At 35.2% G+C, this 13,214-nt stretch overlaps 1 protein-coding gene across 12 annotated transcripts in view; it reads left to right on the top strand.

Annotated features, from left to right (window-relative positions):
- LOC108711202 (membrane-associated guanylate kinase, WW and PDZ domain-containing protein 2) overlaps positions 1-13,214 on the top strand; it is a 441,642-nt gene that overhangs the window by 313,357 nt on the left and 115,071 nt on the right. For all 12 annotated transcript variants that reach the window (XM_041586534.1, XM_041586537.1, XM_041586536.1 and 9 more), the window contains one exon: positions 78-157. In XM_041586534.1, the coding sequence (XP_041442468.1) occupies positions 78-157 (80 nt within the window). The remainder of the gene's footprint in view (positions 1-77; positions 158-13,214) is intronic.

Here is a 13,214-nt window from a genome sequence, read left to right as displayed (position 1 = left end):
TATGTTTTCCCCTTTTCAAGAAATAAATGTGATTCATTTCAGTATGCCCTTCTCAAAGTGGTCTCCTTTCTTTTCAGCCACAACACAAAGACAACGTCATGGCTGGATCCACGGTTAGCAAAAAAAGCAAAGCCTCCAGAAGAGTGCAAAGAGAATGGTAAGTTGTTACGGTTTGTCTGAAAAGAATTCCTGTAACGCCTTCGGTACTGGTCAAGTTAAAACCTCCCCAGTTTGTCTGGAAGAATTTGTTTAAACATGTTAATTAGCTACACAGAAAGAAGGCGTTTTAGAAAAACAGTTTGCTCTTTGCAACAGGCAGTTCATCTCCTTTTTAATTTTTCCATGTGCCTCACTCTTTTTGTATTCATGGTTGAGGTTTACAGCAAACAAAGTTTTATTTTGTATTGGGCGTTGTGAGTCTTTGTCTATCATCTCACATTCTCGTCTGCCATGAAATCCGGATTAATGGAAGAGTCTTGTGATTTCGTTCTATGAAGGAAGATGCAATGCAATTAGAAGCAGGGGGACCACTCTCAAGGATCTTGATTATAATTTCATGTACATTTAAAGGTAACAGAATAACCGTTGCTTAGTATTCAGCTTTGCCATGTTATAATATAGACTTTGCCATTGTAGATTGCTCTTTATTTCACTCACTTGAAATTATGTTTGGGTTTTTTTTTTCTTTGGTTTTCCTTAAGATTGTCATACCTTGTAGATAGATTGTGTCTGCAAAACATATATATAACTGCTAATGAATGTTTTTTTATTGGCCTAGTGCAGACATAGCTTGAATGTAAAACAAAGCTCATTGATCTTATAAATTGGTTTCTCAATGTTAGAGTAACAAAAGTGTTCTTAGTTTGACCTTTAATTGAGCTCAGTGCATCTGTAAAGCACTTATTTGGAGCTCAGCAAATAAGTCATTTTGTTTTTGCCACTAAATCAGTTGAAGATGTTGGTTCTTTTTGTATAGCTGGCTTTACGTGATTAGTTATATAATGTATTGGTCATAATCTGTTCATTATAGAGTGTGCCTAGCACATAGATACTATTGATCACTGTTTTTATTACACAGTTCTTTTATTTATATGGAATGTTGAGATGCATTGTAAATCCAATATGACTATGAATTGTTATCTTTAGACAGCACCTGTAAGTCGTACACCTGTATGCTGTTAATTGCAGAGTTTCAGTTATAATAATTACAGCAATTGCTTCTGTTCCCAAGTTAAAAATATCAATGTGTTATTTTCACAGCTGGTTTCTTCTTAGCCAACCTTAGGTTAAGAATATATATTCACATTAGGCCAAAACACTACTTGTGTACCAAATATTCCATACAAGGTCTTCATTTATCAATTAACCTGCACAGCAGTAATCGTAAGAATGTTAATTGCTGTGTGCTGTTGTAAAAAAAAAATGCAAAAGAGCGCAGCGTCTGTCTGTGTACATGAGTTAATGTAGTTAGTTCTGTACAGTGAGTGGTACATGGCACAGCATTTATTAAACAGACCTGTATACAGTATATCACTGATGATTATTATTATGTACATATATATATATATATATATATATATATACAGTCCAAAGCTGGTGCACCAGTCACTCAAAGGTAATGCCTGGGTGCTGGTTAAAAGAAGTAATCTGTAAAGCACAAAAAAAACGCACACACAGGTCTTTGTAGTGAAAAAACAAAGATAGTTTGCTTTATTGCGACGTTTCGGCTCCTAAACTCGAGCCGTCATCAGGAATGACGGCTCGAGTTTAGGAGCCGAAACGTCGCAATAAAGCAAACTATCTTTGTTTTTTCACTACAAAGACCTGTGTGTGCGGTTTTTTTGTGCTTTATATATATATATATATATATATATATATATATATATATATATATATATATATATATATATATATATATATATATATATATATATATATATAATGGTGTGAAGGATCAGCACTCTCCCATTAGTTTAGTGAATGGAGTGTTGTTTTATTGAATACACAACATTAGATCCTCAGATATACAACATTAGATCCTCCCCTAGATACACAGTATATATATAGTAGTATGTACTGCATCATTACTCTTTTAAGTAAATCTTATTTAAATTTTCAAACTCCATGCAGCCATGGATATTTGATGTGTGCAAAAGCCTCTGTGTTGTTTTATGATTATTACACAGATTCTGTTGACATAGTTTCTTCATGCCGTCCATTAGTGAGCGTGAGGTAATTGGTATTCAAACAAAGCTCTGCCTAGTCATTCATTGAGGAAAAAGTCCCATTCATAACTGTGATGAGGGTATTTCTCTAGGAGTAATGAATACTTTCACTCACAGTCACCTGAATTGATATTCCATTTGCACTTCATCACATCTACTAGAATTATAAACCAATTTGATTTATATCTAGAAATCCACTGAAAGGTTTCACATAAACTACTGCATTTGAGTGCTTTGTGAACACCGTTAGTTTGCAGTTAGGAATTAGGGTACTAATATATATATATATATAAAATATGGACAGCACCACCTTCCATTAAACTGCCCCTGTGCACATAGTAGCAGTGCACCTGTAGAGAAAGAAAATACTAGCACCAGGGGGCAATATATTTGTAAACATTCAACACAATATATTGCATTTTTGATGAAAAAAGACCCCTGGTGTTCTCTCTCTCTCTCTCCCATAAGTTAGTTATAACCATACATTTTGTAACAAGATTTGTAACCTAAAATTAATCAAAGAGACATTTCCATTACTAATGTGAATGAATTGGTACTACATCTGCTAGAAATGTACTGTACTGGTAATAGTGTACTCAAGAGTCCATACAGTATATTCTGTGTACCGCACATGAATGGTTAATCCAAATGAAAGTGTCAGTATAGCCCTTTTTCAACGTTAGTATAATAAATAGAGCTTGGACTGAACAAACACTTTGCTCTATTGTTTTAATTATGAAATATGTGTTTTTGTGATATTTTTGCACTAATCAGTGCAAAATCTGAAAGTAAAGTTCTACTTCAGTAAGGTAAAAAAAATCCATTGAGAAGCCTCTGTATAAGCCTCTGTATAAGCTTCTCAAAGCGTCAGGGCTGGATTGGTAGGAAGGCCACAAAAGCATGGGCCTAGTGCAGCAAAGTTTTAGGGATGGCATGCTGCCAGGGTTGCTTCTGCCATGATGCAAGGTGAGTACGCCCCTGCATGCCGCCCACTTTCCACAGTAATTTAGAGCTGTACCGGGGACTGTGCCAGGTTTTAAATCTCCAATCCTGGTACGGCTCCTGTTCCTTAATATATAGCAACTTGTGGGATTGGCGCCGTTATCTTTCAGCTTTTTCTTTCATGTGAGCATGCAATCCATGTGAGGCAGGGGAAATGGACAGCATGCAGGGTATCTGACCGCCAGCCTTAGGGCATATAACTTTGAAATCCAGCCCTGCATAGTCTAACATAATGCAGCTGGGGGAAGGGAGGGGTTTATAGAGGACTAAAAAAAAACTATATTTATTGAACTAATCATTAAAAATGGGGACATATTGCTCCTCAAAATTGTTACTTTTTAACTTAAATATAAAACAGATAGAGTTCCTCTTTCCATTCTGCATTAGTGCCCAAGTCTTTATGTAACAAGTGAATGTTAGGCAATAGTTACTCCTTGCCACAAAATTAAGGGGCATCATTAGATAGGACTGTGAAATGCGTAAAACACTGGATCCTTTTGCATAAGCTCCATTTACACAACTTTGTGCTGTCTATGCAAGTGCATATCATTTTGCCAAGTCAAGTGCCCCAGTTTTGGCACCAGTCTCTTATACTGTATGTTAAACCTTATTGTATCAAATGAATAGACTTGCTCTGATCAAGGTTACCGCTGCTTCCTAACAGAAGCCAAAGAGATTTCTTTCTTTTTTTTTTGCCACAAGCAATTCGTAAAAATATAATATGTTAGCTGTAAACAGATAATGCTCTATTGTGTATTCTTCAATCACATCCCTTTATTATTGTTTAATTTATTTCTATGGTTCACTTGTGTAAAATGTCATGCTTTCAGTATTGTTCCTTTTTTAAAAACTAGTACCAAATCGGATTTCTACCAGTCTTATGGAACCAATCCAAATAAAGAGTAGTCTACAAATTGGGCAATGTTAATTTTAGTTCAACTGTCTTACACCCTTGGGTGCAGTTTTGTCTTTTGGTATGATGCGCCTTATAAATATGCACTTAAACTCCGAGAATCAAGATGAATAACTTATAAGGAGGATCTTGATCAGCTCATTAATTGAGAGAAAGAGAGGCATTATGGACCGGAACAATTTGTAGGCAAGGCATGACAGTGTAATACAATATACGATCTACCATGTTTCCTAATGCAAAGTGGCTTTTCATTTATCCTTCTAACCTGTAACATATCAATAATGTGAGGGTTAATCACAAGCTTGTTTCTAATTTGGGTAATAAAAGACTTTTTTGTAATACATTTTCCTATAAAATACTTCACAATCAAGGTATTCAGTTTATTGAGGCTGATTTATTGAGTTAGTTAATACCATCAGCCTGAATGGCCTGCATAGACTAAGACTGCATGCCCAGTGCTTTCAGTTTTACTTTATTTAATGTTTTTATAGTGCAGCCCTTTTCATCTGTTGGCAAACTGGTGCAAATTAATTACATTTCTTAATTTTCTGTTTCACTCTTTGTTTCTTGTTACCTTATATATAATTTGAACAGCTGAGAATGACTACTCTGTGTAATGATGCTAATTTATCTATATGTGTTTTGATACAGTGGAAAATATATTGTGCATATCAATAGCTGGAAATTCTACATGTTTGTGTTTTCTAAAGGCTGTCCTCCAAGCAAATAATAATAGTCTCAGCAAGTTTTGCTATTACGCAATTATTTACTTTTGCAGTTGTGTGACTGTAAGGATGATCACAGTTGCCAGTGGCTAAAACAATAAAAAGATGTAGGAAATGTAGAGTGTTTTGTTGTTGCAATAAATACATCCATAAAGCTTGAAAGTCTTTGGAGCTGTTTGGGGAGGAAACTGAGAAATTATGCAATAAAATATTGGCAAGCAATGTGACTCTGAGAAGTATTTATAAAGCAGAACCACCATAACTTGCATAACGATTTATGTGGGACAAATAATATATTTGTACATATACATTGTCACCGTTTTCCTTTAAATGGCTCTCTTAACCAAAGAATTTAAAGTAAAAATATGATAAATATGTTAAACATAAGACTTCTTGCCTGTGGACTGGTATATATTTACAGTTTGCTTGTATTTTCCTTGGATTATTGGATACTTAAACTCAATCTTAAACAATCTTTTATAGTTATTACAGTGATCGATTTATCATTCAAACTGTGATGTACCTGTTGCTTTGAATGGATCTTACTGGGTTTGAGCTTCTATAATATTTTTCAAAAGGTGTCAGCAAGAATATACAGGAAAGATTTATAAATAGAAAGATTTTAATTTGTGGGCGAAAGGCAATTTTTCTTCATCAAGAACAAATAAAATTTGTGATTGCTGAGTTGGCCCCTTAATGTCTAGTTTATTTCTGTCTAACCTGTAATTTTTGAAAATAGAGTAAAAACCAGTGGGTTTTTCAAATAATGGCCTTTGAGTATGTTGTATATGGAACGTGTGTGCAGACAGACAGTAATCCACTCAACAACACACACACAGCACAAAGTATAATAAAAGCATAACTTTTTATCTGACTTGAAAAAATGAAATGAAAACATTCCTAATCTTTACAGATTTGCTTGTGAAGGCTTTCATCTGAAGAAAGCATTCCAAAAGCTTCCATTTGTGCTTTCCAGTTGGTCATTAGAAGAAAAGAGATGTGGTTTGTTATTCAGAATGCTTGTGACCTGGAATGTTTCTGATAGACAGTTCTTCCATACTTGAGCACCATGGTCACAAACAACATGAATTTTTTTGAATTGTTTTGCTTTAAATATGGATTTATGTTAGCATCAATTACAGGGTACTACAAATCAATCAAAATCTACAGCTGGTTATTTAAATTGAAAATAGAATATTTTCAATTTAATCCAAATTTAATAGGAAATGGCTGCTGTGTTTAAAAACTTTCCATCAAATAGGTCTCCGATAATAGACCTTATACACCAGTATTCATTTTACCATGTTTGTTGTGTGTAAAACAATACTAGCCAAAAGGAAAAATGCCTTTGGAGCACAAGAAAATCAACATGAGTCTCAAGTGGCTACCAGTTTAGAATGGAATTGCATCCATTTTTTTACTTGCTGCCAGAATGAGATAAACAATTCTACATATGTAGAAGGAGTATGTATTGTGCTGTATATGAGACCTTAAAGTGTAGCCTTTCTATTATGTACTTGTACACTGTTAAAGGAACAGTTCAGTGTAAAAATAAAAACTGGATAAATAGGCTGTGCAAAATAAAAAATGTTTCTAATATTAGGCAAAACTGTACTGAATAAAGACTGAGTGACTAGATATCTCAGATATTAGCCAGAATCTAACTTCCTGCTTTTCAGCTCTCTAACTCTGAGTTAGTCAGCGACTTGAAGGGGGACCACATGGGACATAAGTGTTCAGTGAATTTGCAATTGATCCTTAGCATTTAGCTCAGATTCAAAAGCAACAGTTATGCCCCATGAGCCCCCCTCAAGTCACTGATTGGTTACTGCTTGGTCACCAAGGTATCCAGTCAGTGGAAACCAAGAACCAAGTAGTGTTCTGTTATGTTAGACATAGTCACTCCTGCCTTTATACATTATATTTTTGGCTAACTATTTATATTAGAGACATTTACCCAGTTTTTATACTGAACAATTTCTTTAAGCTGGTGTGAATTATGCAGGTTATATATAGTGGCTACATTTTTATTATAAATACAGGTATTTCATTTTAGGCAACTGCGTGTGTACAGGGAAATAGAAGTATTTGCTTTTATTACACTGAAAATGAAAATAGTGCCTCCATTTAGATAATGGCTGGTAGAACCTTATTGTCACTGCCAAGTAGCTCTGTAGTTTTAACCAGTCTTACTAGCACTGTGCACTTTTTCATATGAATCTTTCCTCTTTGTCACAAATGCCAGACGCACAAAACTCAGACACATTCTGGCAGTTGTCATGGTTACACTTAAATTGTTCTTTCACTTGTCAGAATAGCTCTGTGCCATGCTTCATTCATGACTGATCAAGAGTTTGACTTATCTCCTTTTATTCTGCTCAGACTCATTTTGTGCCAGTGCTTTTCAGGTTGAAGGGGATATGTCTATGGCAAGCAGTACAGTGTCATAGTCTTGTTTTTTAAATGATGCTTTTAGAGATGCAATAAATCTTAATGGTGCCTACATGCAGCTGGGTTGAACAAGGACCCAAGAAATAGGGCTTGTGTTGAAATTCATTTTCCATTATGTTTTTATTTAAAATAGATATTGTTTTTGTTATCTATTGCAGTAAATAGTGCAGAACAATGAAAGTGAAGCGCATTAACACTAGTTACCCCATCCAACCATCCAAATTGTAAGAGGAGAAGAAAAAGTTTAATCAAATTATCTTTTTAGTTAAACCCCTGTTAATAGATTTTAACTAATGAGAAGAGACATGCTGTAATACATTTCAACAGACCCCCTCTTTATGTGTATAATGCTCTATATTCCGATTAGAAGAAAGGAAATTCTATCTAAATATTCGGAAGGGTTTTTTATAGTGAGAGCTGTGAAGATGTGGAATTCTCTCCCTGAATCAGTTGTACTGGCTGAAACATTAGATAGCTTTAAGAAGGGGTTGGATAGCTTTTTAGCAAGTGAGGGAATACAGGGTTATGGAAGATAGCTCATAGTACAAGTTGATCCAGGAACTAGTCTGATTGCTATTTTGGATTCAGGAAGGATGTTTTCCACCTCTGAGGCAAATTGGTGAGGCTTTGGATGGGGTTTTTAGCTTTCCTCTGGATCAACCAGGCAGGTTAAAAAAAGACTTGCTTGGTTGGTAGAATCAGCTCACAAAAATTCAAGTGGGTCCTGGTGCACGTTCCCTGAATGGCCACCTTCCAATCCTCTTACATGAATTGGTTAAAGTACAGCACCACAATTCTTTTCTTGAATAAAAATGCCTTTATTAGGAACACTGGCAGGACCTGGATAAGCAACGTTTCAGTCTACACAGAGCTTGAAAAAAAAACTCTGTGTAGCCTGAAATGTTGCTTATCCAGGTCCTGCCAGTGTTCCTAATAAAGGCATTTTTATTCAAGAAAAGAATTGCGGTCCTGTACTTTAACCAATTGAGGTTGAAAAAAAGAGTCAAAGGGTTGAACTTGAACTAACTTACTATGTTACATTGGTGTGTATATCCTTTTAAGAATATATGAGCAAGATTGCAGTCACAAACTGTTAACATTTACAGATCTCAAGTTTTAAACACACGTTTTATTTATTCATTTCTAGGTCTAGTTCCTACAGGTGATTGTGGCTACCATAGTTAGTAGATGTGCATGAGTTCTATTCCAGTTTAGGACTAGAATATTTAGGACTCCCATTCAAAAAAAAAAATCAAATACAGCTAAAATAAATAGGAATAAGCAGCAACTGAAATAGTCTCTTTGTTTGCTCACTCTAATGACTGGACTTCATCTGGAATTTTCATGGGCAAGAAAGCAAAGTAAATATGTATTTAGGAAAATCATTTTAGGCATAAACATGTCATCATATTAATGCCACATAAACATTCAGTGTTGATATTGGGATTCAAATTTCTCTGCGAGTCCTGCGGTAAACTTCTAAATTAATCAAAGCAGCTCAGTGCCGGTTTCAAGCTCACCCTTCAATTTTGTTGGCCCAGGTGCACAAGGCCCCAGACCCCTCGATAAATCACCGGATCAAACTCCCAAGGTATGTGAAAGATACAATCTTACCCGGATACAATCTTACCCGCCCTGAGTCCGTCACTAAGGGGAACGAATTTGGTGTGTGTCATCATATTAAGTCATTTACTCTCTCTAGGGCAAATTTTTTATTACAATTTGGATGACATCATCGCTATCATCATATCAGGAAGATGTAAGGGGAAAACAAAATACATGTTTTTCATTTGCATAAGGGTTATGAAGCAATTATTCAGTAGTTGCTAATTTGTGAATGTAATCTATACAGTGCAAAAAATCCGAATGTGTAAACCAGCTTATGAATCACACAAGAACATTTGCATTCAAGGCGAACAAATCTGACTTTGATGAATATACCCTTAGATATAGCAGAACAAATAGAATAAACTATTTTCCATTATAAGAATCTTTACTTCTTTATACAACAATAAAATAAAATGTGTGTGTTTTCAAATGACTTTGATATCTTCAAATTATCTGAACTGGACTGTCTGGCCATTCAGCCATGTGAGTTTTGCTGTTTTGAGAAGAAAAGGAAACTTCATTAGTTACCTACTGGCTAGGGCAATTAAAGGAGTCCACTTCAAACTGCAAATTTTATTTAATTACCCCATAAAAGTAACTTAAAATATACATACTTACTTATTTTCACTGAAACAATAGGTTATACATATTCTTCACTCTTTCCTTCAAAGTGAATCATAGTTTGTATGCTGTATAAAAATACCTGTATACAAGCATGAATTCAATGAGTAACACTTGGACTCTGAAAGAGCTGATAAGACAAATGCATGATTTTAGCAGTCTAAGGGGGAAATGTAATAAAATTTGCAAAGAGCAAAACTTTGCAGATAAAAATGTACCTGTCACTATATAATATTCTTCTTCTAATATGCTTTTATTGCATTGCGAATTTTAATTGTGCATTGCAAACCTTTAACACCTGCTCTGGAGTTTCAATGGAGTTTAAATATTGTGTCATTAACAGGGGCGCTCCGCCTATGAGGCAGTTGAGGCACTCGCCTCAGGCGGCATCGCCCCCCCCCCTGGTTGCCAGGGGCGGCAAAAATGCCGCTCCTGGTAACTAAGAGCCGAATTTCCGTTTTTCAACCCTGAAATTCGGCTCTTCTAATTGCGCTCTCTGCACTAGCGATGTGGACCCCCCTGACCCCTGTCCGGCACTGAAGGTGAGTGCCGTGGGGGAGGCGGGGGCGACAAAAATAAAGGCCGCCTCGGGCGGCAAATTGGGCAGGATCGCCCCTGGTCACAAAAAAACGGTTTGCGATTGCAAAATTTTATTATATACGCTGCGAACATTGGCAAAAGCAGTTTGGTCGCAAACTTTGCAAGGAAGTCGTTGAAGTCTTAATCAGTCAAAAATGGTGCAAACATGGTCGCTAACATTAGCAAGCGTATTTGCAAATGCTTTTTGCACTTACGAAGCATATTATATTCCCCCGTTTAAACCATAAATTAGTAAATATTTCAGAAACCTTTAAAATAGAAAATGTATGTAAATGACAATGGTGCTTTGGGAAGCACTGTGAGTAAGTTTAATCAATGATTATTTAGATCCTCTTTAATGGAATAAACAGTCACAGTTTGGGGCAGATTTATTAAGGATCAAGTTGTTTTTCACAAGTTTTCAATTTTTTTGGGTTAAAAAACTAATATTTTTTTTAAAAAACTGAAATATTTCTAGATTTATTATACCCCGACCCTGAAAATTAGCTCAAATCCAAAAATACACCATCTAAAACCTGTCAAGGTCATGTAGGAGTCAATGGCAGAGGTCCCTTGAACCATTTGAAGATGTTAATAGCCTTCATGATGTTCAAGTTTTTTTTGAGGATTTAGCTGAAAACTTGATTAATTCAAGTTTTTGGGTTGTTAACCCTGAACTTGCTGAATTGAGTATTTTCAATTCAAGTTTTTTCTTTAATTAGAAACCATTTGAGTTGTGAGTTCATTTGAGTACATTCCAGGTATAGAAAAAACTCTAAAATTCGACCTTTGATAAATAACCCCCATAAACTCCAGACAGCTAACCAGTAAATGTGGCCGTCAGTACTGTCCTTAAAGTTTTACAAGAGAGCTTTTAGCTTGAGTTTAGCCAGTTATAATCTATTCAAGAAATGTGCAGCAGTAGGAAGATTCTGAAGTGACATGTTGTGCACCCAATTAATTTGGCTAGCATCTATTCTTTGCTTAACAATTCATTACTTCAATTCGGAAACTTTTAGAAACAGTGATAAAGAACATGTCTAGAGGTACCATCAGTGGCACAAATCAGCAGTATGAAGTAGGAAACTGTACCTATGTATTTGGCACTGTGGAAATGAAGTTGGAGCCTATAGTGCACATCAGTGAATTGGGAACCGTCCAAAATAAAGAGGTTTATAAATTATAATTTTTGTCAAATTGAAAATATTTTAAACATCTGTTTATATCTAATTGTTTTGCTGCACAGCAATTTAACTTGTTTAGACATAAAAGCACAGATTCTACCTAAACCCAGTACATAATCCATTACATAAATGAACCATGACTGAAACACTGGTGGGTAGGGAATGCCGCTAAGGTAGTATATCTGTTAAAGCAGAATGCATGGAGTAATGAGGGGCTGTTAAGAACACTCTGGGACTGCGAGAACATGTCATGGGGATAGAGAGAAGTTTAGCTGCATGAGATAAGCAAGTAAAAATATATGAAAGCCTGAGCCTCTTCATTATTTGTTTCTAGAATGTGAAATGAGGTTTATTCTAGCATGTCTCTTATGAATTAGTTATTTCATTCATCACTGACATGTTAATACTGCTGCTGCCTGCCAAAACACTAATTCTACAAACATAGACACTCACCAGGCAACACAGTGGCTTTTGGAGCTCAAGTAATACAAAATCTACCTCCTTACCTATGCCATTTGAGGGATGACAGGGGTCCTTTGCACTAAATCATTGCAGATTACAAAAATGCTACTTTTTATGTTTGTTAGACTTGGGTTCATCATTTCACATCGGCAATTTTATATACTGATAATAATGCCTTTGTACAACAATTAGTAGAAAAATTGCACATAACTTTAGGATAATAGTACTATGTTGCTTCTGATTTTCCAGTTATTGCCCTGGTCAACATAATTATCTCTTTCTATTGTGAACTTCCTGCTGTTAAATTATATATAGGTATTAATAATGGCTGTGGACTTCTTCACACTATATCACACTTCTATTGACTATATAGAAGTATCACTGGCTTAACATAACAGATATCATTTTCTAATTTCCTGATTGTGCTATTCTGTGCTAAAATTCGATGTGGTCTTGCCTATATGAAGATATAATGTAGAAGCTAGTTGTATTAGAAAATGATGGTGGCATTTATAAGGACGTTGATAGAAGCAGTTTAGTAACATGCAAAAATAGCAATACCATTCAAGGAAACAGTGTTACATTTCTGCATTATTAAGTAACAAGAAAAGAAAAATTAGACTGCTGAAAATTTTGATGGCACTATACACCATTCAAGGAAACTTTCCTGCAAAAGTCATATTTCTGCATTGTGTCTGTCCCAAACTTGTTCTAATGATCAAAGCTTCAGTAGTGTAGTTAGATTAAAAATTTTGACTTGGTAATAATCCAAGCAATATCTTTATCTTGGAGATATATGACTGGCCCAGATGAGGATATAAGTGAATGAAACCACAGGGTTTTGCTGGTTTTAAATTGATAAATTACTATATAAAGGCATAAATATACATAACAGCCTGTGCCTGGTCTTTTGAAAATTAATACATTTGCATCCATTTTAAGGCCTAGAATTAGATTTACTGATCGTATCTGTACAATTTCATGACATTAAGTCTTTGCAATTATTAAAGAAATATGTACACAGTAGAATTTGTAATGAAATTAAAATGTCTGAACTTTATTTTATTACAAACAGCTATTCCTAAATAACCACCTTGCTTTTTGCTTACTACTTACAAGAATTCTGGGTTGACAGTTCACATTTTTTTTTGGATCAAGAATAGATCAAGTATACAATCCATTGAAAAAAAAAACTTCTGTTCACCTAAGATTCTGCTTATCCAGTTAAATGCCTGTTCAAAGTTATATTTTATAACAGAAAAGCAGAAGTTTGTTACATATGTCCCATGTATGGTGCCAGTTGTAAAAGTTTTATCTCCCTGCTCGGACGTCTGATCCCCCCAATCCCTGTCCCTTTGCATCACTGACAGCCCTCTCGTGTTTTATATTTTTTCAGAAATGAATATCTTATCATTTTGTAACTTTCTGCATTTTATGAAGCACT

The sequence above is a fragment of the Xenopus laevis genome, chromosome 3L (genome assembly GCF_017654675.1).
Source record: "Xenopus laevis strain J_2021 chromosome 3L, Xenopus_laevis_v10.1, whole genome shotgun sequence".
Lineage (NCBI taxonomy): Eukaryota > Metazoa > Chordata > Amphibia > Anura > Pipidae > Xenopus > Xenopus laevis.
The sequence above is the reverse complement of the archived record's forward strand: the minus strand, read 5'-3'. Positions and strand labels throughout refer to the sequence as shown.